The sequence below is a fragment of the Rhinatrema bivittatum genome, chromosome 7 (genome assembly GCF_901001135.1).
Source record: "Rhinatrema bivittatum chromosome 7, aRhiBiv1.1, whole genome shotgun sequence".
NCBI lineage: Eukaryota > Metazoa > Chordata > Amphibia > Gymnophiona > Rhinatrematidae > Rhinatrema > Rhinatrema bivittatum.
In genome coordinates this window covers 276,423,284-276,449,743 of record NC_042621.1, presented here as the reverse complement: position 1 = coordinate 276,449,743, position 26,460 = coordinate 276,423,284, and the positions used below count along the sequence as shown (strand labels likewise).

The 26,460-nt window shown below is 40.9% G+C and overlaps 1 protein-coding gene across 2 annotated transcripts in view; it reads left to right on the top strand.

The window, feature by feature from the left end:
* The window catches only part of NT5C2 (5'-nucleotidase, cytosolic II), a 284,978-nt gene that overhangs the window by 14,398 nt on the left and 244,120 nt on the right, over window positions 1-26,460 (top strand). Inside the window, exon 2 of one of the 2 annotated variants that reach the window (XM_029610287.1) lies at window positions 2,940-3,061. In XM_029610287.1, coding sequence (XP_029466147.1) covers window positions 2,961-3,061 — 101 coding nt within the window. In that variant the 5' untranslated portion in view covers window positions 2,940-2,960. Of the gene's footprint in view, window positions 1-2,939; window positions 3,062-26,460 lie in introns of those variants that run through there. The other variant, XM_029610290.1, reaches the window with a different exon arrangement.

Sequence of the window (26,460 nt, the reverse complement as noted above, 5' to 3'; positions counted from 1 at the left end):
AGCTGATAAACTGACCAAAATAATTCTAATGTTTTTACATTAGACAGGTTTCTACTTGCTATGTTGGGACATGTGGTAGCAACAGTCCATTTTATCCCTCTTGCATGTTTTGACATGAAACAGGCGCATATCATTTGAAGTATTAATGGAACAAACACCTTTCCCTTTAGGTGAATACATCTAAAACACTCATCTATTCTCGGACATAGGGCCAGATTTTAAAAGCCCTGAGTGCGCCGAGCCTATTTTGCATAGGCCCGGTGACGCGCGCATGTCCCGGGGCTTTGAGAAAGGGGTGGGAAGGGGCGCCGGTCCGGGGGCGGGACCGAGGCCTCCGGCACAGCGGATTTAGGTAGGGCTGGGGGGCGGGTTAGATAGGGGAAGGTGGGGAAAATTCCCTCCTCAGAGGGAACGGGGAAAGCCATCGGGACTCCCCTAGGGCTCGGTGCACCCCCTTGCGAGCGCCGACCCCGAGTTTTATAACATGCGCGCACATGTTATAAAATCAGGCGTAGATTTGTGTGCGCCGGGTTGCGCACAGAAATCTATGCCCTCGCGTATCTCTTAAAATCCGGCCCATAGTGGCTAGAAACTTCAAAACTGCTGAGAGGTCAGTTTCTTTCACCAATCTCAATTTCAAATTACAATAATCGCAGATTCCTCCAATCAAGGATGGGGGAGCTCATCTAAACAGAGTTTGTTCTTAAGGAACTTGGTCTCCACAAGAACGATTATTCTACATAAATCCCCTGGAGTGGAGAACAGTCTTTCTTTAAAAGTATTGAGCCCTTGATTAAAGGGGAAAGTGGCGTTGATCCAAGCAGCCACATAGCAATGGTTTACATTAACCCCCCCCCTAAAAAAAAACCAGTAGACACAGGCTCTTTCAGTCTCTGTCAATAGGCATGCAAAATATGGAAATGGTTAATTTCCCAAAGAATGTGCTTGACAGCTGTCTGTTTCCCCTGAAGCCAAAGCTAGATTGCACACCAGACTTAGTATGTTGGCTAACTTTTTAAGCCATGGCCCACCTTCCATTTATCAATTGTTAGGGCCCCCGAGATGGATTACGATATTAGAGATAATAGAGAGATAATGAGTATGTGAAGGGTATGTACCAGGTGGCTACACTGCCAAGCAGTAGCTCAAAGCCCCCATTGTTTCTTTTCAAATTGCTGAAAGAAGTAAGCTTACCCATGCACACACATACATGAGCACAGAGAGGCAGACACTCGATGCCAAACGGACACAGAGAGAAACAGATATCTATCTCATAAACAGACACATCACATCCCAGGCTGACAGAGTGAAACACATACCCAGGCAAAAATAGATATAGTTACCCCACACCCAGACATGAATGGCGAGACCAAGATACCCTAAACCAACACAAACACTCACAGAGAGACAGAACCCCAATACCCAGACAGGCACAGAGACAGACATCCATACCTAGACAAGACACACATCACAGATAGCGAGGCATAGCCACAGCATTCCCAGACAGACACACCCCACTCAGGCAGATAGACCACAGACAGACCATATGCACACACAGCAAAGCCCACCAGACAAACAAACAAGATGTTCTACACTACATCCAGACACACAGACCACATTATTTTTCAAAAAATAGTTCTAGCCAAAATTTATTTAAGAGCAGAGACAAACTTCATCCTACCTGCCCACCTTTTTGCTTTTTTACTTTTCACTTATTTTTAATTTGCTCAGATTTTCTTTTCTTATGTTCTGGTTTTTATAACTTTTTTTTACCTTTATTCTTCCTTTTTCACATCCTTTCTCTCTCCCCTCTATCTCCTCATTCTCTCTAGCCTCTTTGCTGAGCTGTAGAGAGAGACTCATAGTTAGTGAGTAGACAGGGCTTGCTGGATACATAACCAGAAGTAGATGATACACTCACATAGATTAATAAGAAGGCTCAGTAGCTGGAGAGAGTTAGGCCCTACCTTACCACTTCTTTTTCCTCTGCGAGCAACAGCTGTAAAAATCTCTCCCTGGTTGGGGATCCAGCAGCAGAAGGAACTCCTCCTGAGTTGAGATCTGAGAATGGCAGATCTTCCTCTGTTGTGCTACACTGCAAAGGCTGCTCCTGTGTCCATTTCTGCCACCAAGTAAGTGACTCTCTGTCCGAGCCTGCCACAGCAGAAGCAGCTCCTCTCCCTGGCCCACTGAAAGACGCATGGCTAAGCTGTGGCATTCTTACAATATCACCGTGTTCTGGCAGCCTTCTCCCTCCTGAGCTTGCAGTGCCTCAACAGTGTAGCCATTTTTTTTTCTTTCTTGATGGGGCAGCCAGTGGGTTCCCCTTCAGGATTGTTCAAGCCCTCCCTAATTTGCTCATCCCTGTGCTAAGTCACCAACTACAACCACACAAATAGTCCTTATACCTTTGGGTAGCACGGGAAATCTACAGATCTGTTTGCAGTGCTATTCAACAACAAGGTTCCTACCCCCTGCTACAAAAGATTAGCAAAGGGGCAGTCTTGCAACAGATGCTTTTTAAATTCTATGAAGCCAAGGCTTCCTTTAAGTGTTCTTCCTAATTCCATTTTTATAGCCAGAAGAATTCAAAAGTTAATATGAGAGGGGGGGTCTGTGTCAGGCTTTTTTAAATTGGTTTTTTTTTGGCCATGTCAAATTTGTTTTCCTTGGCTTTAATGCTTAGTTCTTATTTTTTTCCTTTTCTTTGTCAGTGCCTATTGCATCCTGCTAAATGCCTTTAGCTGGGAGGTAACGTAGGCTCTGTTTGAAGTTCCTGTTAATACGTCTCATTCTCAGTTGTAGAAAACCATCTGCTCATACAAGAGAAGGTGTGATTTGGAATCTGACTGAAATTGAACTTGTTTAATAGATAAAATGGGAACCTGATGTATTTGTTTTTCAGAATGATAATGTCTAATTTTTTTTATCGTTTTCAGCTGTAAGCAATTATTGTAAAGATGACAACCTCCTGGAGTGATCGACTACAAAATGCTGCAGACCTACCAGCTAACATGGATGGACATGCCCTTAAAAAGTACAGGCGTGAAGCTTACCATAGGTATGGTGTTCAGAAAATGATCACTGTTTTTTTATAGATATATATATAGATATATATATAGATATAAAACCATATGTATGTTGCAGGGACTATTCTAAGACCATTTGTTTGGCCTTTTAAAGGTAAATCTATTCTCCAATCTATTCTATACTTTGTTGAAACACAGTTAAGAACATGCCATACTGGGTCAGACCAAGGGTCTGACCCAGTATGGCATCCTGTCTCCAACAGTGGCCAATCAGGCCATAAGAATCTAAGTCTATCCCATGTTACTGTTGCTAGTAATAGCAGTGCCTATTTTCTAAGTCAACTTAATTAATAGCAGGTAATGATCTTCTTCTCCAAGAACTTCTCCAATCCTTTTTTAAACACAGCTACATTAACTGAACTAACCACATCCTCTGGCAACAAATTCCAGAGTTTAATTGTGCACTGAGTGAAAAAGAACTTTCTCCGATTAGTTTTAAATGTGCCACATGCTAACTTCATGGAGCCCCCCTAGTCCTTCTATTATCCGAAAGAGTAAATAACTGGTTCACATTTACCCATTCTAGACCTCTCATGATTTTAAACACCTCTATCATATCCCCCCTCAACTGTCTGTTCTCCAAACTGAAAAGTCCTAACCTCTTTTTAGTCTTTCCTCATAGGGGAGCTGTTCCATCCCCTTTATCATTTTGGTCGCCCTTCTCTGTAGCTTCTCAATCGCAACTATATCTTTTTTGAGATGCAACGACCAGAATTGTACACAGTATTCAAGGTGCGGTCTCACCATGGAGCGATACAGAGGCATTATGACATTTTCCATTTTATTCACCATTCCCTTCCTAATAATTCCTAACATTCTGTTTGCTTTTTTGACTGCTGCAGCACACTGAACCGACGATTTCAATGTGTTATCCACTATGACGCCTAGATCTCTTTCTTGGGTGGTAGTTCCTAATATGGAACCTAACATTGTGTAACTATAGCATGGGTTATTTTTCCCTATATATATCACCTTGCACTTATCCACATTAAATTTCATCTGCCATTTGGATGCCCAGTTTTCCAGTCTTATAAGGTCTTCCTGCAACTTATCACAATCTGCTTGTGATTTAACTACTCTGAATAATTTGTATCATCTGCAAATTTGATTACCTCACTTGTCTTATTTCTTTCCAGATCATTTATAAATATATTGAAAAGTAAGGGTCCCAATACAGATCCCTGAGGCACTCCACTGTCCACTCCCTTCCACTGAGAAAATAGTCCATTTAATCCTACTCTCTGTTTCCTGTCTTTTAGCCAGTTTGTAATCCACGAAAGGACATCTCCACCTATCCCATGACTTTTTATTTTTCCTAGAAGCCTCTCATGAGGAACTTTGTCAAATGCCTTCTGACAATCCAAGTACAATACATCTACAGGTTCACCTTTATCCACATATTTTATTAATTCCTTCAAAAAAGTGAAGCAGATTTGTGAGGCAAGACTTGCCTTGGGTAAAGCCATGCTGACTTTGTTCCATTAAACCATGTCTTTCTATATGTTCTGTGATTTTGATGTTTAGAACACTTTCCACTATTTTTCCTGGCACTGAAGTCAGGCTAACCGGTCTGTCTGTAGATTCCCGGATCGCCCCTGGAGCCCTTTTTAAATATGGGGGTTACATTAACTATCTTCCAGTCTTCAGGTACAATGGATGATTTTAATGACAGGTTACAAATTTTTACTAATAGGTCTGAAATTTCATTTTTTAGTTCCTTCAGAACTCTGGTGTGTATACTATCCAGTCCAGGCGATTTACTACCACATCTTCTAGGTTCACCGTGATTTGGTTCAGTCCATTTGATTTAACTACACTGCATAATTTTGTGACATCCGCAAATTTGATCCTCTTACTCATCGTACCCCTTTCCAGATGATTTATAAATATATTAAAAAGCACTGGTCCAAGTACAGATCCCTGAGGTACTCCACTGTTTTACCTTTTTCCGCTGTGAAAACTGACCATTTAATCCTACTCTGTTTCCTGTCTTTTAAACAGCTTGCAATCCACAAAAAGGCATCGCCTCCTATCCCATGACTTTTTAGTTTTTTTAGAAGCCTCTTGTGCGGGACTTTGTTTAAGGCCTTCTGAAAATCCAAGTGAACCACATCTACTGGTTCACCTTTGTCCTCATGTTTATTCATCCCTTCAAAAAAAAAAAAAAAGTAGGAGACTTGTGAGGTAAATCCATGTTGACTGTGTCCCATCAAACCATGTCTATCTAAATGTTTGCGATTTTATTCTTTATAATTGTTTCCACCATTTTTCCCGGCACTGAAATCAGGCTCACCAGTCTCTAGTTTCCCGGATCATCCCATGATCCCTTTTTTAAATATAGCGGTTACATTGGCCATCTTCCAATCTTCAGGTACATTTGGTATCCCTCCAACAACCTCTTCAGTGTACACTGAAGCAAAGAAATACAGTAGTTTAATCTTTCCATGATGGCCTTATCGTCTCTAAGTGCCCCTTTATCCCCTTGATCATCCAAGGGTCCAACAGACTCCCTTGCAGGCTTTCTGTTTTGGATATATTTTTAAAAAGATTTTATTGTGAGTTTTTGCCTCTGTGACCAACTTCTTTTCAAATTCTCTCTTAGCCTGTCTTATCAGTGTCTTATACTTGCCAGTGCTTATGCTGTATCCTATTTGCTTCTGAAGGATCCTTTTTCCAATTTTTGAATGAAGATCTTTTGGCTAAAATAGCCTCTTTCACCTCACCTTTTAACCATGCCGGTAATCGTTCTGCCTTCCTTCCACCTTTCTTAATGCATGGAATACATCTGGACAGTGCTTTTAGGATAGTATTTTTTAACAATGTCCACACCTGTTACATACTTTTTACCTTGGTAGCTGCACCTTTCCGTTTTTTTTTCTCATGTTATCAAAGTTTCTCTCTTGAAAGTTTAGCACTGGAGCCGTGGATTTACTTGCTGTACCCTTTCCAGTCATTAATTCAAATTTGATCATATTATGATCACTACTGCCAAGTGGCCCCACCACCACTACTGCCAAGTGGCCCCACCACCATTACCTCTCTCATCAAATCCTGCGCTCCACTGAGAATTAGATCTAAAATTGCTCCCTCTCTCATTGGTTCCTGAACCAATTGCTCCATAAAACTGTCATCTTTTCCATTCTAGCATGCACTGATGTTTCACTTACCTAGTCAGTATTGGGGTAATTGAAATTGACTGGGCTCTAAATTCCTTTGACACTTTGAGTCTCTTTAAGGAAGATATTACCCCGATACAAAATTTTACAAAAATTTAAAAAAAATTTAAAAATACGCAGATGAATAAAGGACTTGAGCCAATGATTAAATATGACCTGAAGTGGCAAGACCTTAAGCGAAATATGCTGGTATGCCCGCAGGTGTTATGATGGCTCCATAAGCAATAGCACATTAAGAAAAATTATTACTACATGACGTCTTTCTAGTGAAGTGGGTAATTGAAATCTCCCATTATTACTGCACTACCAATTTGGTTAGCTTCCCTAATTTCTCTTAGCATTTCACTGTCCGTCTCACCATTTTGGCCAGGTGGACGGTAGTATACTCCTAGCACTATAGTCTTCCTCAACCCACAAGGGATTTTTACCATAAAGATTTGATTATGCATTTAGTCTCATGCAGGATGTTTATCCTGTTGGACTCTATGCCATCCCGGACATAAAGCGCCACCCCGCCACCAGAATGCTCCTTTCTGTCATTGCAATATAATTTGTACCCCGGTATAGAATGTTTGTTTAATCCTAAGATATTTCATTGTATTTATTTTATCTAGCTAGAAGCTATATGATATATTTGACTAAATGTTTGTTTTCCAAAATGTTTTGTTTGTTTTGTTTTTTTTTTTAAGATTTGGGAAAATGGATACATTTCCCTTGCTCTTTTCTCTTTAATTTTTCAAATTACAAATGAAATTCTTGTAAAAGAAATAAAAAACCCCAGTACAACTGATATCGAAACAAATAGAGAAAATCTAGGAAATCATTCAAAATAGAAAAAATAATCAGCCAAAGAAATAAAAATAAAAGGGAAAAATACAAACGCCCATTAACTCACAATTGAGGTGGAGAAATAACTGGATAGAGAACATTAGAAACTGGTAATAATAAGCAAAGACATTAATATATGTCTAGCATTATTAGATTGCACTAATTAAGAGACAGAGGGCATATTGGAAAGCTTTTTTTGATCCAAAAAAAGTGAAACTGATCAGGAGTAAAGAACGGGTATCCATCCCCAGCATACTTAATACATTTACAGGGATATTGAAGCAAAAAAGAAAATGGCAAAGCCTCTTGGTGCATAGACAAAAATAAATTCCTCCTTTCCTGGGTCACTCTACAAACAGGGTACATCCCAATTCTTTGCCCACAGAGCAACATTAAAATTTTGTGGTAAACTATTTCAAAATTTAAATCCTGCTCAAAAACAAATGAAACCTGTAATGCCACCCCTCAAGAATTAACTGGGGTGAACTCTGAAGAACTGCCAGGAGATCTAAATTGGCTTCTGAAACTGAGCTGCCTTCAAGATTCCCAGCCCGTCCATCTCCCTTCCCAACAGACAAATAAAAAACTTTATTTAATGGAGGACAGTTCCCTTCAGTAAGCCCAAAGTCTCAGTAAACTATTTTTTTTTTTAAGTTTTCTCACGAAAATACCAGGAATTCTAGGAAGTTAAAGAAATATAAATGCAAACGCCTGGCCTAATTTTTAAGTTGCTCCATTTTCCTATAGGTGAAGGTCATATCTATCTAGTTTATTTAATGTATCTTCAATGCTACTACTTCCATTTTGTTGTTCAGCATGGATTACAATCAGTCTCCAGACCAGTTTCAATAAATGGATATTTTAAAAAATTTATCAAAATTATCCTAAATCAGAGAAGTTCACTGGCTTAATTTTTCTGAACTTTTCCCCAGAGCTTCCATCTTCCCTTTCAGTTCTTGCGGAACCATCAATTTGTAACTTACAAAAGTCAAACATAGCCTTAACCATAAGGGAACTATCCTCAGCAGAATTAGAAATGGTAGAAGTCCTACACTCCAAAACTGACCAAATGCACTCTGTACCTCCTAAGGGTTTAACAAGAGGAGGCATCTGCTTGCTCAGCAGCTCCAATGACAATGGAATCAAAATTGAGTTGATGCCCTATAGTAGAGAAACTTAGCTCTCCAACCTTTTGACTATTGTTCCCATGGCAACTCATTTCAAGCCTTGGCCTCCCCTCTTTGGAAGTCATAGTGCATTATCGAGCACCAACTTGGTGGCCATGGGCTATCTCAGAGGAAGGTGCTCAGGGGGACCTAATGAAACCTCCTCCAAGGGCCGGCATGTTTCTCCATTATACCGGGCACCACCAGAAGCAGTTCCCCTCTGAGTTAGCCCCAGATGTAGGACTCGCATACAACTCCAAGGTACATTGTCCCGGCAGGAGAAACCCAGAGTTGGAGGGAAAACTCTGGGCCTTCCTTTTCTCTCAGGTGGCATCTCAGCAATGCCCCAGCTCACAGTGAGCAAGTCAGCACGCAGCTATATTGGACTCCTCCCCATTCTTTGTTCTTTACTAGGAAGAATTAATATGATGATGAGGATTCCTCTGGGTGGATAAATATTTTAGGAAAGTGGAAAACCTTTTTATATTTACATTTTTTTTTCTGATGGAATAAACATCCCAGATTTAAAAAAATCAACATTGCAAAAAAGAAAAGGGTTCAGTAGCGGACATTTGTCGGGCAGACCAGGTGCCTAAAAATTGGTTCCCAGGAAGAGCTACATCTGCTATGGCAGCCCTGGGGTAGAAGAGAGCTGCATATGTGGAGGCAGGCATGAGAAATCACTGCAGCCTTGAGCTACTCACTATTTGGTCAGAAAAGAGAGTCTAGAGGTGGGAGAGAGAAACTCAAAAAATGTAAGTAAAAAAGAAATATGAATAGACAATACGAAAAGAAAGCAAAAAAAGGGAAAAATGAAACAAACCAAAATAAAGACGAGAGCAAAAAGCAACAAAGTTCCAAAAATAGAGACAGAAGATCACAAGAGAGGTTTTTGCCTTGGTTCCTAAGAATATTTTGGTTGGTGCTCAAGTTTTCTAAATATTTTTTCTGCCTTGAGAGGGTAAGGTTAGATTTACCATGTCTAAAATATTACTTGTGGATCTTTTATTAGGCTCATTCTGTGAGAATAAAGATAAAAAGGGAGAATCCAATAAAAGATGGAGTTTGAAAGAATTATTCAGATCCTTCATAGTATTGGATAGGTAGATGGCTAATGAATCCATGGTATTGGATTAGAAAAGTGGATAATGAAAATAGAAGTCATAACCCAATTATCATGGCTACTGCAAAATATGGAGGGACTCAAAATAATTAAAATTCTCCCCTTACTTTTCCTTTAAATGTACCTGTTGGGCCTCATCGAATGTCAGATTTGTACATTATTTATTTCATTGCAGCAATCTGACATCCTTTATGATCTACAGGAGGAATTTGGCTTACATAAAAAAAACTTCTGGAATAACCTACTGATTAGAGACCCTTTTCAGAAAAGGGATTATCTGGAGGGAGATTTTTAATTAAAGTTTAGGATAAATATTTTGTTTCTTTTGACATGCTGTTCTTGGAACTTTGAGTACATGCTGTTTAGAGAGATGCATTACTGGTGAATTTTCACATTTTAAAAGAAAAGCAGGAAAATGATTTGGTGTTTCTTTGGTATTGAAACTCTGGGAAAAGGCTGGCATGATGTGAAATACCGGTAATTAGGTGAAGAACCTGAATACAAGGATGAAAGCCAGGGACCTTTATTTTTGGTAAAAAAATTTTCCCATGGGAATTTGTGTTCATTACAGCAAGAATAAAATAGGAGAAAAACAGTGGAAAAGACTTTTCCTGGGTAAGTATTGGAGTTTATTTTGGTGGTCAGAAGCCAAGACAGTAAAAAGAAAAAAAAACCCACCAATATATTAAGCAGATTAGGATCCTAGAGCAGGATTCACAAACTTTTTATGAAAACTGCATAACTTTCAAAAATCGACTGGCCACATTACATGTTTAATGATCTCTTATCCCAGTATCTCCCCTCATTCCTTTGTCTTTCAGCATTTCTCCTTTCCTCTTTCTCCCCTTCCTCCCCAGCATCTCACCTCAGAATATTCCCTCTCTCCTTATCCCTCACCCAATATCTTCAATCCCTCTTTCCCCAGCATCTCCTCGTGTCGTCATCTCTTCTCTCGTCTTCCTCCTTTTCTCTCAGGACACAGTTCCCTGTGCCTTCCTTCTTAACAGCAACTCACTCCAGCACAGCTCCAGTGGTTACTCTGATCTTCAGCTCTGGCCATCCTCCCCTGATGTAACTCCAGTTGCTACTCTGGCCTCTTTCCTGCAGCTATGGAAGCAGCAGCTCTGGCCTCCAGCATCCAGTGCAGCTCCCAGTGGTGGCTTTGGCAGTGAATCTGGCTTTCCTCCACCGGCAGCTTCCCTCTTCCTCCTATGGGGTGGGCATGCGGTTCTGGCTGCTACATGCATGCTGCTCTTGCACTTTACTGCATGTACAGTCCAGCTGCAGGTCTTTCTGCTGAGAAAGGAAGAGGGAATCTATCAGAGAGAATCTGGAGCTAGCTTACAGTGTGCAAGGAGAAATTGTCAAGGAAAGATCCAGGACTGTCAAGAGGAGCAGTATGAGCTCTGGATAGAGCAGCTCCAGGACCTGAGAGATATCTGAAGCTCATGAGTAAAACAATTAATCCTGTAAAGGCTTGGGAATCAAAACAATGAGGATTAGAAAAAAATGACAGGACTTGGATGGCACCTTATAGACTAACCAATTTATTGAAGCATGAGCTTTCAAGGACAGTGTTCACTTCGTCAGATGCATGAAGTGATGTACAGGAGATGGGTAAAATATATACAGAACAAAGAAGGCATTGGATTAGGCAGGACGTGGTGTGGAAAGTATTAATAGCATTATAGTGTAACCCAGCGATTCTCAACCGGTGTGTCGCATGCTACCAGTCTCCCTCTGCTCTTCCCTCCTTCTTTCACCGAGTGAGAGAGGGACGATCTTCCACTGCTGCTGTTGCAGCCCAGGCTATCAGCACATTCAAGCCCGGATGGGAACTGCAGCAGTGTCATTGGAAGCTGGCAACTGTGGCTGGGCCTTTTCTTCTTCCTGCACCTGCCCCCACCCTGGCCCGCGCAGTAGTGTGTGCGGGAAGAAGAAAGAGCCATGCTGCATGAAAAAGTAGCGGTGGCAGTGGCGGCCCTGAGCAGTAGTGTAGGCTCGGAGCAAAATCAGAAGCAGCCAGAAATCAGCACAGGAGACAGCAGAATTAGCCTCCTGTGGCCGATGGGATTCTTCTTTCTTGGCCTGCGGGGGCTAGAGGAGGAGGCTGCTGCAGTTACTATTTGTGCTCGGTGGGGGGGGGGGGGGGCGGCAGGAAGTGAGAGAGAGACAGCAGCCAGCCTGTCTGTGAGAGAATGTATGTGTGATTGAGAGCCTGTGTGTAACCGACAGCATTTGATTGAGATCATCTATGTAAGTGTGTGAGAGAGAGCATGTGTGTGATTGAGAGAAACTAGTCAGAGAGGTCATATGTATATATAGGAGAAACAATGGAAGTGACTGGTCAGGGAGATGACTGGAGTGTATGTGTGTGTGAGAGAAAGTGATTATGGGAATGAGAAGCCTGTGCATGTGGAGAGAGCTAGCATAGGAGTGAGAAACCTGGGTGGGTGGATGTGAGTCAGCATGGCAGTGAGAAGCCTGTATATGTAAGATAGAACATGGGAGTGGGAAGCCTGTGTGTGTGTGCACGCATGAGAGAGCGAGACTGGGAAGGTGACTGGTGTGTGTGTGTGTGTGTAGGAGACTGGTCAGGAGATGATTGGTGTGTGTGAAAGACAGAAACTGGTATGTGAGTGTGACTGGTATGTGTGTGTGTGAGAGAGAAAGTGATTATGGGAATGAGAAGCCTGTGCATGTGGCGAGAACTAGCATAGTGAGAAACCTGGGTGTGTGTGAGACACAGCATGGGAGTGAGATAGAACATGGAAGTGGGAAGCCTGTGTGTGTGTGTGTGTGTGCGCGCGCATGCGCATAAGAGAGACACTGGGAAGGTGACTGGTGTGTGTGTAAGAGAAACTGGTCGGGAGATGATTGGTGTGTGAAAGACAGAAACTGGTCATAGGGGTGTGACTGTTGTGTGTGTGTGTGTGAGAGAGAGACTGGTCGAGGGCACTAAGGAAGAGGAACATGAGTACAGAGCTTCAGCCACTACTGCTTCTGGTGTGTGCCACTGGCCTGCATGGAAGTGGAGTAGGAGAGGGGTTAGTAAAGGTGGCTTTTTACGTTTATTTTTCTTGATTGACTGCCATTTTAATTATTGAATATTATGTGATGTGTCTGCTGTTTTTAAATATTTTATTGGTGTTTGGAGAATTTTAAATAATTTTAATGAATTTTTAATTGTTGGATGTTATTCTGTTCATAGTTGTGAAACATTTATTTTGCTTATTAGTATAGTTATACAATTATTTCTGTGTTGGGATCTATAGCTGCTTGGCTAGTTCTGTTTTCCTAATAGGAGGTGTATTGGTGTTTAGGGCCTGATTTAATATTTGTAGTGTTTCCTTTTCATAGGTAGGGTTGTTACTGTTTGAGTGCATTCCATAATACAAGTGTAACTGTATGCGGATTAGTTTATGTGCATTACTGCAGATCCTGGGAGTATGTTAGGTCGGTTCTGTGTATGTGACCGAGGTGAGGTATTTTACTAACATGTAAGCAATTGTATCAGTCTTATTTGTTGTTTTTTTTTCAAGAGGACATGCATTGGTGATAAACTACTGTCTTTTCATAAGTAGGGCTATTGAGCCTGGTAGTAGGAGTTTTTGTTGCTGTTACTGAGATGACACTAGAACCAGAATATCTTTTTTGTATGGTGAGTTGTACAGGGAATGTCATAATTCTGCTTTACATCCATAATTGTGGGTCAGGGGGGTTTCTATGGATGCAAACTGTACTTTTACATTTAGCCCTATGATGTTCATGTGTTCAGTTTGTCACGCATGTGAGAACCATCTGTCAGGTGTGTCCCAACAGAAAAAAGGTTGAGAACCACTGGTTTAGCCTACTAACAATACTATAATGCTGTTAAACACACTCGCCACATTACGTCCTTCCTAATCCAATGGCTTCTCTTTGTTCTGTATTTATTTTACCCATCTCTTGTACATCACTTCATGCATCTGATGAAGTGGACACTATCCTCGAAAGCTCATGCTTCAGTAAATTGGTTAGTCTATAAGGTGCCATCAGAGTCCTTTCATTTTTTTGCTGCACTAGACTAACACGGCTATCCCTCTGATGATTATTCGTATTCTGATAATAAGCAGTCTTTGGAGAAGAAAAGGACTGCTTAGGAGGAACAAACTGGGAAGTGAGTCAATTGCTCAGAGCTTCTTCCAAAGTAGTAGTATTGCAGGATGAAGCAGTAAGGATGAGCGCTCCTGTGAAGTTAATTTCTAGAGTGGAATGCAATAATTTATAAAGGTGAACTGATGGTTCCAATTTGTGTTAATATAAAGAAGTGCCAACAGCCTGTAGGATAGTGATGCCAATCTGTGTGGCACAGCCAGGACTTGGACTGTAAGTTTCCCTGTAAGGAGATTGTTTAACTTCTGGTGTCTAAACATAACAGCTTGTGATTATCTTGTTACTCCAATGGCCATTGGACTTGTACAGATTGATGCAGGCAAATATTACAATAATTGAAATACTGCCAGTGAAGATAGTATAATGTACTATTTGAAGCAAGCTTCTTTTGAGCTTTCTAAATAAAAGTAGCCAATGGAGAACACCAACTTCAGTGAGCTGTGCTATCCTTGATAATATAGATGGTTTTGTATACAAATTATCTCTGATTAAATGGTAGGTGAATTATAAGCACTAGAGGTCCACTTCACTATCTGATCAAGCTACTAAATAAAAGAACTCAGTCCAGAGTTGCTCCCAAGAAAAAGCAACCTAGCTCTTGGATATATTGGAGAGGCTGTAATCAGATCATAGCCAGATTTTATTTTTGTATGATCTGGCTATGCCTGCCAATATGTCTATTTTGGCAGAAGGTTCTGTTCTTTATTGAACGAATAGTAGAGTGTCAAATTCCTAGCAATCCTAGTTGGTGTCTTCTGGGAATTAGTCTAGTAGGGAACAAGATGAGTCTCTGCAAAACAGATGGTGCAGAATAGCCTTATTAGCATTGCAGGTAATTTTGTGAAACTGTAAAATAATTCATAGAGAGAGGTACAAAGAATGGATGGCTCTGTTCTCTGTCATGACCACTTTTGAAAAACGTTAGTCCTTAATATTTTCAAAAAACTTGGCAGACGTTTTGAGGTATAAATAGGGACCTTTGTGTTCGGTTTTCATTTTATTTTCTTGGGAATTTCAATTTTATAATCAGTGGAAAAATACATTTTTCACTGACTTTTCTCTTGTTTGCTATGTCATTTATGCACTAATGATATTTTTTTGTTATAACCTTGAAATCCCAGGAAAATTAAAATAAAAACTGAAGATACCAGGCATAAAGAAGATTAATATTATAATAATAGAATATACACAGGGGCTGAACAGGGCAATATTAGTCTATAGTGTGAAATATGTAGGGTAGTTGGAAGAGAAGAATTTGAATGATAAGTTCCAGTTAATGCGGCATTAGTATTGGAAGAATGTTTTCTCTATTGAGAGCAGGTTATGTTGCCCTTAATAAAAATTACTGATTACAAAAAAATCTTCCAGGGGGTAGTTGGGTTAGCATGTAGCAGCAAAAATGAGACTGGTGGAACCTTTATAGAATAACCAATTTGTTGAGGCATGAGCTTTTGAGGAAGAGAGTTCATTCATTATGAAACTATGGGATTAGATTAGGGATACGGGAACATGTCACTTTTAGGTCAGTCTGGATACCTTAGGCCTACATAACCTGCCTTAGGTCTCTACAGAAACCTCAGTAATCATAGTACCCATCATAGAATTTCCAAAATTTTGAGTGGTCTTATAACCTCCACAGTCTGAGAAAACAGGAAAACTAACTGTGGCAAGGATACTATTATAAGACTGAAACCATCTTTGAGAAAAGGACAGTGAGCAGCATGATCACAGAGAAATGACTAATGACAAAATTCAAGAAAGCCTGGGATAAGTACAGAGGCTCCTTGGCAAAAAATGAAGTGAAAGCCAGAGATCAACTGTGATCTATGGCATTGCAAAAAGAAACAAATTTGGCCAAACTAGATGAGCCTTACAAGTCTCCATCTGCTGTCATGTTCTGACAATCTTTTTCAAAGTATGTGGTAGAAAAGCATATAAGAATGAAGTGTGTTGCCTCATCAATTCAAGCCATCAGACTGGAAGATTTTCTTTGCTGCCTTGAACTTCAAGAAGAATATTTCCATGTCTCAGAAGGTTGTGAATTGATGGCTGACATAACATCCAGATCCAGTCTCTCTCAAATTCATGACCTTGATTTGAAAAAAAAGTTTCTAAGAAGGGATTTACAAAGATTCAAGTAATAGATTGCTAAAGTCCAGAATAGTGCCTACCAGCAAAGCTTATTTCTCAGTCTGGGAAAAAAGTATAGAATGTACAGACCATGGATATTTGGAGTTTTTGGCAAAAGTTAGATTTCTTAGCATTCAGACAGGTTAATCCTCTACCAGCAGAAGAAGACTGAGCAAAGCTGATGTCACTGTGTATATATACTCCTGCACTGATGACAGCCCACCAGTATTCTCCATCTCCAGCAGATGGTGGCCATGCATCTCCCTACTGGGGAATGCTTAAAAAAAAAAAATTTAAAAGGAGAAAAGGAAATTAATTTGCCACGCTCTCCTGTGGTGATACCTTATGGGTCCCTCCCTCAGTTGAGTTTTCCTGAGGTGATATCTGAGGATCCCTCCCTCAGTAGTAGAGTACATTGGTCCAGTAGATGGTTTTCTAGCGTGGACTTAGAGAGAGAAACAGCTGTGAGGCTAGTAGGTGCAGGAAGTCGAGTGCAGCAATGAAGGCCTTTGCCCTCTCCTCCCACAGCCATAGACTGACTGTATACTCGGCCGGGACAGGCTGAACTCAGGTAAAGAGTAAATATATATTTTAAAAAAAAGGGATTCCATTTTCCTTCTGGTGTCCGAACCTTGGTGCGCCGATCTGACATCTGTTACTGCCTTCTGGGTAGCTTGGAGAGTCGTGGCAGCCTTTTGGCTAGGCCTTGCTCTCAAACTTTGCTCAAATGCAGCATAGCAGGCTGTGGTGGCATTCGCGTGCTTTTCTATGTGCAAGTCTGCTGCGAAACAGTGTCTGATGTCTGTTTTGCTTGCACGCTCAGGTGGGCACCTACCTGGACTGCATATTGGGCGCCTAAATTTTGGGCATCCGTAGTGTGCACTTATTGGACAGAGCTTGTTTCTGGGTGCTATTTCCAGGCTCAATTGTGTGGGTGTGCAGTTGGGCGCACAATTGTCAGATGCCTTTGAAAGCGCGCTGCTAGTGGGTGTTTATCCTTGGCACAGGTAGCAAAGAAGCCTAAGCGCATTACCCTTTGTGCTGCTTGCCATATTCAGGCATCACGGCCTGGCGTCCTTTAATTTGTGTCAGCGCTGCTTGGAGGCTCAGGGAGAATTGTCGCCGGCTGAGTTTGGCCCTTCCCAGCATGATGCGAGAATGGGACCAGAGGGGGACCTGTCAGAGGTTTTGCCTGGTTTTGGAGCTCCCCCTAACTGGTTCATCAGCAGGGATAGGAAAATTAGTGGCACAGGACTGATGCCCCCTGGTTTTGGTATGGATCTTTCTACCCTTTCTTGGGTAGAATTTTTTCGAGGACTGCAGTCTGTTCTTCAGGCACAATCGGCGGAGCCGGCTAAACTTAAGATTTCAGGATTGCAGGCTGCGGATCCCCGCATGCCTGTTGCCAAGGGTAAGTGTCTGAATACATCTAGACCTTCTGAGGGGTCCCAAATGGCACAGATGATGAAGGTGATCCTTGCTTCCTGGAGGATGGAGAAATTCCTTTGGCTTTGGAGCCATATAGAACAAATTCGCGTTTCTTTCATAAACATGAGTTGCCGGCTTTGATCTCCCAGACACTGAAGATGATGGGGGTGCTGGGTGCTGATTCCATTCTTAGCCAAAGAAGAATCTTATTTTAATTTCTTTGCATAAAGCATTATGGATGCTCTGCTAAGGATTACATTGAAGAACTGTTCCCCTGCTATGGATTACGTTGAAGAAATGTTCCCAACATACTGGACACTCAGGTGCTTCTTCAGGGTGAGAGGCTTTGATGGGGCGAGAGTCATTGTTGAAAGACATTGTTGAGATTTCAGTACAGGAAATGCACACCATGTACACGTGTGAAGGATATTCATTGTATGTTGGAATGTCTTCTTGTTGTCAAGATAGATAAAGGGGAGGGAGGGGAGGGTCTTTGGGGGAAATAATGGATGCAAAACGGTGACCTGATTGTATTTTATATAGTTTATTTACAATGTTTATTTGTTATCACCAATAAAAACATTAAAATAAACAAAAAAAAAAGCATTATGGATGCTATTCAAGAATTGTTTGATCTTGACTGGGTCATTCCAGAAGCTAATTTTAAAGGGGGACGAGCCTTGGAAGTGCTGTACCCCCTGCATCTGGCGGTGAGAGAGCAATTGTGCTTTCTGAAAGTTGATGCGCTGGTGTGTGCCATCACCAAGCAGACAACTACCCTGTAGAAGGGGGCGCGGCATTGAAGAATGTGCAGGATAAAAGAATTGAGACTATCCTTAAGCAGACTTTTGAGGCAGTAGCAATGAATTTGCAGATAACCTCTTGCTGCTCCCTTGGTGGCTCGCTCTTGCTGGCTTCTTTCTCAGGAAGTCGACGAGTCTGGTTTGAATTTCAGGGCATTGTTGGAACTGGCAGCTGCCTTTTTGGCGGTTGCGGGCTGCGACCTGGTCCGCACTTCTGCCATTCCCGCTGGGCTTGAACGTGCTGATAGCCCAGCGGCAACGGCAGCAGGGAAGGAAGAGCAGTGGGAGAGACCGGGAGCACGCGACACACCTGCCGGTGCTTGGCGACACTCCGGTGAGAAGCGCTGCCCTATAAGACGATACCCGGCGTATAAGACGACCCCCGACTTTTGAGAAGATTTTCAGGGGTTAAAAAGTAGTCTTATACGCATGAAAATATGGTATATTTTGAAAAACAAGGTTGCATATTAACATACTTAAGATTTTTTGTAAGCTAAGAAAAAAAGGGGGACTTCCTGGATGATGTCACTGGGGTTGACAGCACTGTGAACTGGCTCCGGGCCCTCCCCCCTTGAATCGGCCGCCATCCCTCCCTTAAAATTATAAAAAAAACATTTTTTTCTTGGCTGGATGTAGTGCAGGATGTCGAGGGCTGCTATTTCACCGCAGTTTGACGAAAAAACGAGCATCCAGAGACCCGCAGTGAGCCCGAGATTGGTGCGGCCTACCTGGCTCCACTGGTGAGTTTGCTCCGGAGCACCTCTGTTCAAATCGGCCGCCATCCTCCCTCAGTCTGTTTTTCTTTTGCCTGTCTGGTGCTTGGTGGTGATAGAGGACGCGTGGGGCTGTCAATTTGCCGCGGCTGGGGACCAAAACGAGCGCTCTGCGACCTGATATGCGCCAAAGATCGGCGTGGACTCCCCAGAAGAAAAGGCATAGTGTGGCCAAGATGGCTGCTGCCATCGCAGGAGACAGCACAGCTCTGGTGGCAGAGGTCTCTGAGACGGCCCTCCTAAAAATATCTGCTAGGGTTGCTGAAGTGCTGGATGCCAGGCTGTTAAAAATTCAATCCTCCATGGAGGAAATAAAGAATGCAGTAGAGGGGCAGGCTAAAAGGCTGGATGAGGCGGAGCATAGAGTATCTGAGCAGGAAGACAGACTGCATATTGTGGAAAGGCAAGTACAAGACCTAACCACGCAAATTCCTCACTGCTGGACCGTTTAGAGGCTCAAGAGAATGTAATGATGTAATGAGCACTACCGACAGCCGCATGTCAGAGTTGTTGAAAATAGGGTATTTTTTTCTATAATTGCTCCTAACATCCTGGAGACATGCGGCTGTCGGTAGTGCTCATTACATCAGTGGATATGATTGGATCTCCTGCTGAATGTTGTTTGGGGCACACAGAAGTATTCGTGAAGGTCAAGGACTCCGTTTGCGAGGATATATTCTTTGGCAGCTTTATGCGCCGTGGAAAGAGATCTGGACGTGGAAGAGGACTTAATTTGTGAAGTTGTTATGTGCTGTGGAAAGGTAACTGGACGTGGAAGAGGACTTCTGATGAGATTAATTTCGAACAGAGGGTGCGAATTACATGCTGGACGTGTTAGAAGACCCCCTTACGCAGGAAAACATACCCGGTTAGGAAGTGCTATAGGTTTTTATTGAATGTGGAGTGTAGCCTCTGATTTGGTTGGCGTTTTCAATTAGCTCTGACGCTACAAAGATTCTGCTGTTTCGTTTGAAAGATTAGCAATCTCATTTATCATTTATGAGATGCGCAAAGGTAGATTTTGAAGTTGATACGCAATTTGTCTGCTTGCAAGAATACGACCTGGTTGAGGACTGGGGGTGTTGCCGTATCTTCCGGGGAGGGTTTAAAAGGTTCCGGTTGGTTGCCATGTTGTAAATTTGCGAGTCTGAATGCAGACCTCAGTAAGAAGAAGTGGATGAAGTAATAGCCATTTGATACTATGCTGATGGAACGAAAAGAGATCTCAGTGGATGTCAAAGTTAGGAAGCTTGGAAGGAGTCATTTTCCCCTGAAGCAGGACCTTGTGGTTCAAAACACGATCGTGTCTGGATTCGGGACTTCGATCTGTTTTGGGACTTAGATTGTTTTTGCGATGAGTATTCCTTTTTGAAATACTTTTGATTGTGACTTGACATTTACATTATTGCTTCACAACTTATTCACATTGGTTCTTATAGTTTTTTGATAATTTACAGTTCATCAGCATACTTGAGAGACTTGTTTTAAGAATATAAGAAAATGCCATACCGGGTCAGACCAAGGGTCCATCAAGCCCAGCATCCTGCTTCCAACAGTGGCTAATCCAGGCCACAAGAACCTGGCAAGTACCCAAAAACTAAGTCTACTTTAACAAAAAAAGATAATATAAAAAATGAACAAAATTTAGTGGATTGAAATAAAGTAAAGTGACCCTATACCATATGAGAGTTTGATTTTGATACTGACTCTAGGAGTAAGGGTCCTACAAGATTTAATGGCTGTATGATATGACATAAAAATATACCAGTTTAACCATTGATTAGATTTTTTGTGTTACAAATAGAGGTTCACTGGAATACACTTTTGTGTGTGGTTTTGGGTGTTTGTGATGTATATGGAATACAGCCAGCAGATGCTGTTTTAAGCTGAAACTTCCTTCGAACTAACACCCTAGAACCTCGCTGGAACAGACCCTACCAATTTTCTGCTCACATCGACAGCTGTGAAAGTAAAGGGAATGAAAACCAGAGTCAATGCTTTACATGTCAAGAATTGCAATCCTGCGCTAGGCCGAGAAGCAGGCTAATTTGGCACAGGAAGTAAAGTAGACAACAGCATAGTCAAGGCCGAGAAACAGATGAATTATTGAAACAAGGAATGAACTGGGATTAGTGGTTCTCAGGCTGTTGTCTTATACGATGGCTTAGAGATCTCCCATGGCATTTCTATATATTGTTTTTGTGAGTCACGGATTAATACCGAAAAAAAACTGTATCTTATAAATACGAACTAGTCCAACTCCTTCAAAAGTTAGGTATACATACAATGTGGATAGAGAGCGTTGGCCATTTCTACTCTTTGAGGCACTGAACAAAACTATTTTTGCAGTTACAAATACCACCCAGTGCCAGTATTTTCCATTACAACTTTCTGGTTCTGATGCAAGCTTGTGTGCGCAATGGGTGGGGAGCATAGGTGGGCATGCCCTCCATTAGACTTAATACTCTAAAACTGTTATATATCCTAATGAAACCAGATGCATACCCAAAAATATGGAGTTGTTCAAACTGTTTCCATAATGATACTACAACCCATGCCTTTGTTAATGAACTAGTACTAGAGCCTTTGTGACAGGATCCCTACTAAGTATTTTTGGTGAGTCATTAAACTTTAAGACTATAAGAACTTAACCACTGGATCCACAGTTTGTTGTATGTTGCTGTGTACTGCTTTCAGGGCACTTGCAGGGATTGGATCCAGTGGGTGGATTGCAGGTTTGATTTCTGTAATGATTTGGTTTATTTCAAGTTTAGATACAGGGGTGAATGTGTTCCATTTTGCTTGCCCATGTTTTTCTTCAGGCTCATTTGTTTGCAAGGAGGTGGAGAATTGTGTTTTTAACACGTTGACTTTATTTAACAGCGAAGTGGCATATTCATTGCAGGAGTTCTTTGGAAAGTTGTAGTTATTTGTTGTAGAGAAAGATGGGTCCTTGATTAAGTTTTTAACTGTTTCAAAGAGTAATTTGGAATTAAATATTACACCACAAATCTGTTTAGTGTAGTAGTCTATTTTTTTGCTTTATTGATTTGCTCACAGTTTTTTGTTAATAGGGATTTGTATTTTTCTAGGGATTCTGTAGATTGGTCCTTCCGCCATTGTTTTTCAGACTTTCTCAGGTTCTGTTTAGTGTGACTTAGTTCTTCACTATACCAAGGTTTTTTTTTTGTTTAGCTGTATTGCCTTCATTCTGGAACGTTTTTTCCTGGATTGGGCTTAGGATGTCGGCTATTTCATTGATTATTTTATCCTAGGAGTCAAAAGATGAGAAGGTATTATCGTGATCAAAATCAGTTATTTTATTTTTTGTTAAAGTAATTTCTGTTCTATCTTTTTTTTTTTTCTGTGTGTGAAAAATTGATTATTATGTAAGGTTGTTGCTGTATGGTTAAGAGGGTTATTTCTGTTTATCAGTTGTTAATCAGACCAGGGCATTATGTTGTGTGAGGAATTGATTATGCAGTTGTTGTGATTGGTGAAAATTAGGTCAAGGATGTGTTCTGCTTTGTGGGTTGGGTTGGTGATAAATTGTGACCAACCCATTGCTTCCGTAGTATCTAGAAAGATTTCACATGGTGTAGTTTTAGGAATACTGTTTACATGTAGGTTAAAGTCTCCTACGATTAGGGTTGATTCAAGGGCAGGAAACACTTTTTAGTGAAAAATTTGATTAGTGGTGAGCAGCCTTTTTGGAGCGTTCCAGGTGGGCAATAGACCAGGCCAATATTTAGTTGTGGGGATTTTAGTATTGCTACTTCATACAGAGGGTTAATATCAACTTTGTATGGTTTAAGTTCTCTTTTACAGATTATTAATAGACCCCCCACCTTTACATTTGAGTTGGGGTGATCAATTTGATTTAAGAGAACATTATCATTGTCTTTCAGCCTTGTTTCTGTAATGCAGAAGATAGTGGGATTTATTTCCTCTAGCAGATCATTTATCAGTGGGACTTTCTTTGACAGTGATTGAACATTTAGTTGAAGGAGAGAGAACATTAGGCAGGAGGTGATTACAGGGGAGTTATCTTGGGACAGATCAGGTTTTTACTCTTTCTTTGTTTGAGTTTTGGGGCTCTCTGAAGATTTCCATGGCTTCCTCATCCTGAGATAGTTTCAATGAGATGGGCTGGCTCCATTATAAGATCTGTTTGGTAAGGGCTGTGTTCCACATTTCCTTATTTCAGGCGTTGCTTCAGGCACGCACAAAGGGGCAAGCTCCTTCGTCTCCAGTGTTGCTGCTGCTCCGATGAAGACGCCGGTGGTGGAGGTGAACGGGTGTCAGGTAAAAAGATATACAAAGATTTGAAAATGACATTCAGCACTCTTCAAACTCTGGTCAAGAAGTGGAAAATCATGGATTCTACTAATACCAAGACACTGTCAGGTAGACCAAGAAAGATTTCAAATACAACTTCCAGTAAAATTTGTCAGGATGCAAAGGAAAACCAACAAGCAACCTCTACTGAAATACAGGCTTCTCTGAAACAAACTGGTGTGGGTGTTTCAGCATGCACAATAAGGAAATACGTGAGCAGAAATGAGCTGCATGATAAGAGTTGCCAGAAAAAGCCATTGCTGCATCAATGCCACAAAACAGCCGCTTACAATATGCCAAACAGCACCTAGAGAAGTCTTAAAACTTCTGGATCAAAATAATTTGGAGTGATGAAACCAAAATTAAACTTTGAAGAGGCATCAATAAGGCCTATGAAGAGAAGCACACCACCCTTCCGTGATGCATGGAGGTAAAAGGTGTGTGAGCTACAGTGGCACAGGGAATTCAGACAAAATTGATGGCAGGATGAATGCAGCATCTTAACAGAAAAAATTGGAGGAGAATTTGCATTTATGAGCCAGGAAGCTGTGCATGGGACACACTTGGACTTTTCCAACGTAACAATGATCTGAAACATAAGGCCAAGTCAACCCTTCAGTGGCTGCAGCAGAAGAAAGTGAAAGCTCTGGAGTGACCATCACAGTCTCCTGACCTCAACATCACTGAGCCACTTTGGGGAGAGCTCAACATACACTTCATGCTAGACAACTAAAGAATTTACAGGATCTGGAGGCTTTTTGCCAAGAGGAATGGGCAGCTTTATCACATGAGAAAATAAAGGTCCTCTTTCAAAATTATCACAAAATAATTGATGCAAAAGGGGACAATACACGATATTAAGAACTAAGGGTATGCAAACTTTTGAACATTTTATTATTTTCTTTATTGCTAGGGTTTGTTTAATGATTGTGCTATTCTGTGATGCATAATAGTTTAATTTGAAACACATTAAAAATAAAATATTTTTTGTCTGATCACTCATGTTTTTTTAAAATGCTACACATCTTACAAATTCTGCCAGGGGTATGTAAAGTTATGAGCACAACTGTATTTATAAGGAGAAAGAAAACTTATTTCACAGAAGATGTGTTCTGTACATCGAGATGTAGTTTGCGTAAATGAGTCATTTCTTTTCCTCTCCCATTCTTTTAATCTTTCTTGACATTCTTTGTGTTTTATTTTTATTTTCCTTCACCTTTTTCCCCCTTAGATCTAACCTTTTTTTTTTTTTTTTTGTTACTATCCTGCCTCACTCCCCATTATTCTTTCTTTTTCACATGAAATAATGCAGTAATCTAAACTACAGGTCTGACCACATAATTGATGTCCTTGACAATATTCATTGTGGTTGTTTGTAAGAGGTTTAATTTCTAGGCTGTCATTTTTGCACTTTGTTATAGAGGAAGTATAATTCATAGATGAATAATGAAAAGAATATTAATATGTTGTAATTAAGGACTCCTCCTGCATTTTCCAGTTGAGTTGTCAGGGTTAGGTGGCCTGTTTAACATTACTAGAGAAAAGATTATTGTAGAGTTGGATTTGAGAGGTTATGGAGCTAAAGGAACACTTCAGCCAGGAGAAAAGAACTAAACTTAATTTGAGGAGCTATATTATCTAGATATCTACTTTTATTTTAGTTTTTCTCTTGTTGTCTATTGTATGATTATTTATGGTTTATAATAAGTGAATTTATCAACAAAAGCTAATCAAATATGGAACAAATTGTGCTGTCAGCTGTTCTTTCTCTTGACCCAAACAGTGAAGCAGAGTACAGGTATGATCTTTCTGAATTATTTGTGTATTGATATAGGTAACTTTAAAGTTGAGTTGATTTTTCCTTTGTAATTTAGCTGTATCTCAACTATTTCAAAATTTGTCAGACTGAATCTTGAAGTATAAATGATAAATTTACATTCATTTTGAATTATTAATGATAAATTTCTTCAGATGCAAAGTTTTGGTTTTTTTTTTTTTTTTAGCATTTTTGGGGTAGAGAAGTGGAAGAAGGGAGGAGGGAATCTCTTATTCTGTGTTTGAAATTTTTTGTGTAGATGGAACACTTTTTTATGCTCAAGGATAGAGAAGGGCATAGTTTGTAAAACTTTGAAACTCCATCAATAAGAACAATTTTAGTGAAAATATATATGATCTCCTTATAAGTTTGTATATAAGTTTCAATAAATGTTTTTGAGTGCTATGTTGACAGAATTACTTGGTTAATTGATTCTCCTGGTTTGAGTATCCTATCCTTTTCCAATAAGGTTCTTGCTTGGTCAAAAACAGATAAATAAGTGCAATCATCAGGAAATTCAAGTCCTACTCCAGGAAAGAGAGAAGGAAGTTGAGTGGGGAGTTTTCTCATAAACAAATTAGTTTAATAGCAGGTTTGTAATAGCTGAGCATGAATCTTAGTGGATGTGTAGTACAGTGACTGTTGAAACAATTATACAATGGAAGACGATGTAGTGTAACATGGTCACATAATTAACTTAATTTTAGTGATCAAATCCCAGGAATGTTATTTGAAACAATTTTTATTATTAAGAAAATGTGAAACATGACACACGGTAATGGCGACATATGGTTTCTTCTATATCTCCAATACCTTGGAAAACATATAATAACAACTGCAACATAGGTAATAAACCTTCCCCTCCCCCCCCCCTCGACCAGAGACTCTGAATTACTAGCCAAAATGTCCAGTGCTGGTAAGTGCACAAGTTGGTGGGTGAACATGTCCAAAGCAGATCAGCAATTAAGAATCAAGCTTCGAGCCCGATGCGGTAAGGCTTGTACGTAATCGTTCCACACCTGGAGAAATCGTCGCCAACGTTGAGGGCTTGATTGAGCCGCCAGTTTGTCCATCTGCATCATATGGTGAAGATGATTGCGCCACGACCAGAATGACGGGCTCGTGTCCTCCTTCCAATTAAGTAAGATAATTTTTTTGCCCACTGCGAAGGCTTTCCGCAGAAACCAGCGGGGTCCAACCCCCCTAACCAATGGTCTGGGGATACAGTCAAACAATATCATGTATGGAGATAAGGGCAAAGCCAACCCTAGCAACCCCCGTAAATAGTGCACAATTTTCCCCCAATATGTTTTAACTCCCGGGCATTCCCAAAAGGCATGAAACATGGTCCCAGGGGCCCCAGAGCACCTGGGGCAGACTGCAGTCTGAACCAACTTTGCGTGAAATGCGATTTGCGGAGTTACATACGCCCGGTAAATCAATTTCAGCTGCATCTCCCGATAATACATATTAGTAGTGGTTCCCAACAACGCTTTCATACTGGTCCTGATGACCCCCATTGGTACGCTAAAACCTCCATCCCTGCCCCACCTCTCCACCAAAGATTGGTATAGCACGTCAGAAGACTCCCCACCGAGGCCATGATAATACTGGGATAAGGAGGGCCCGCGGGCA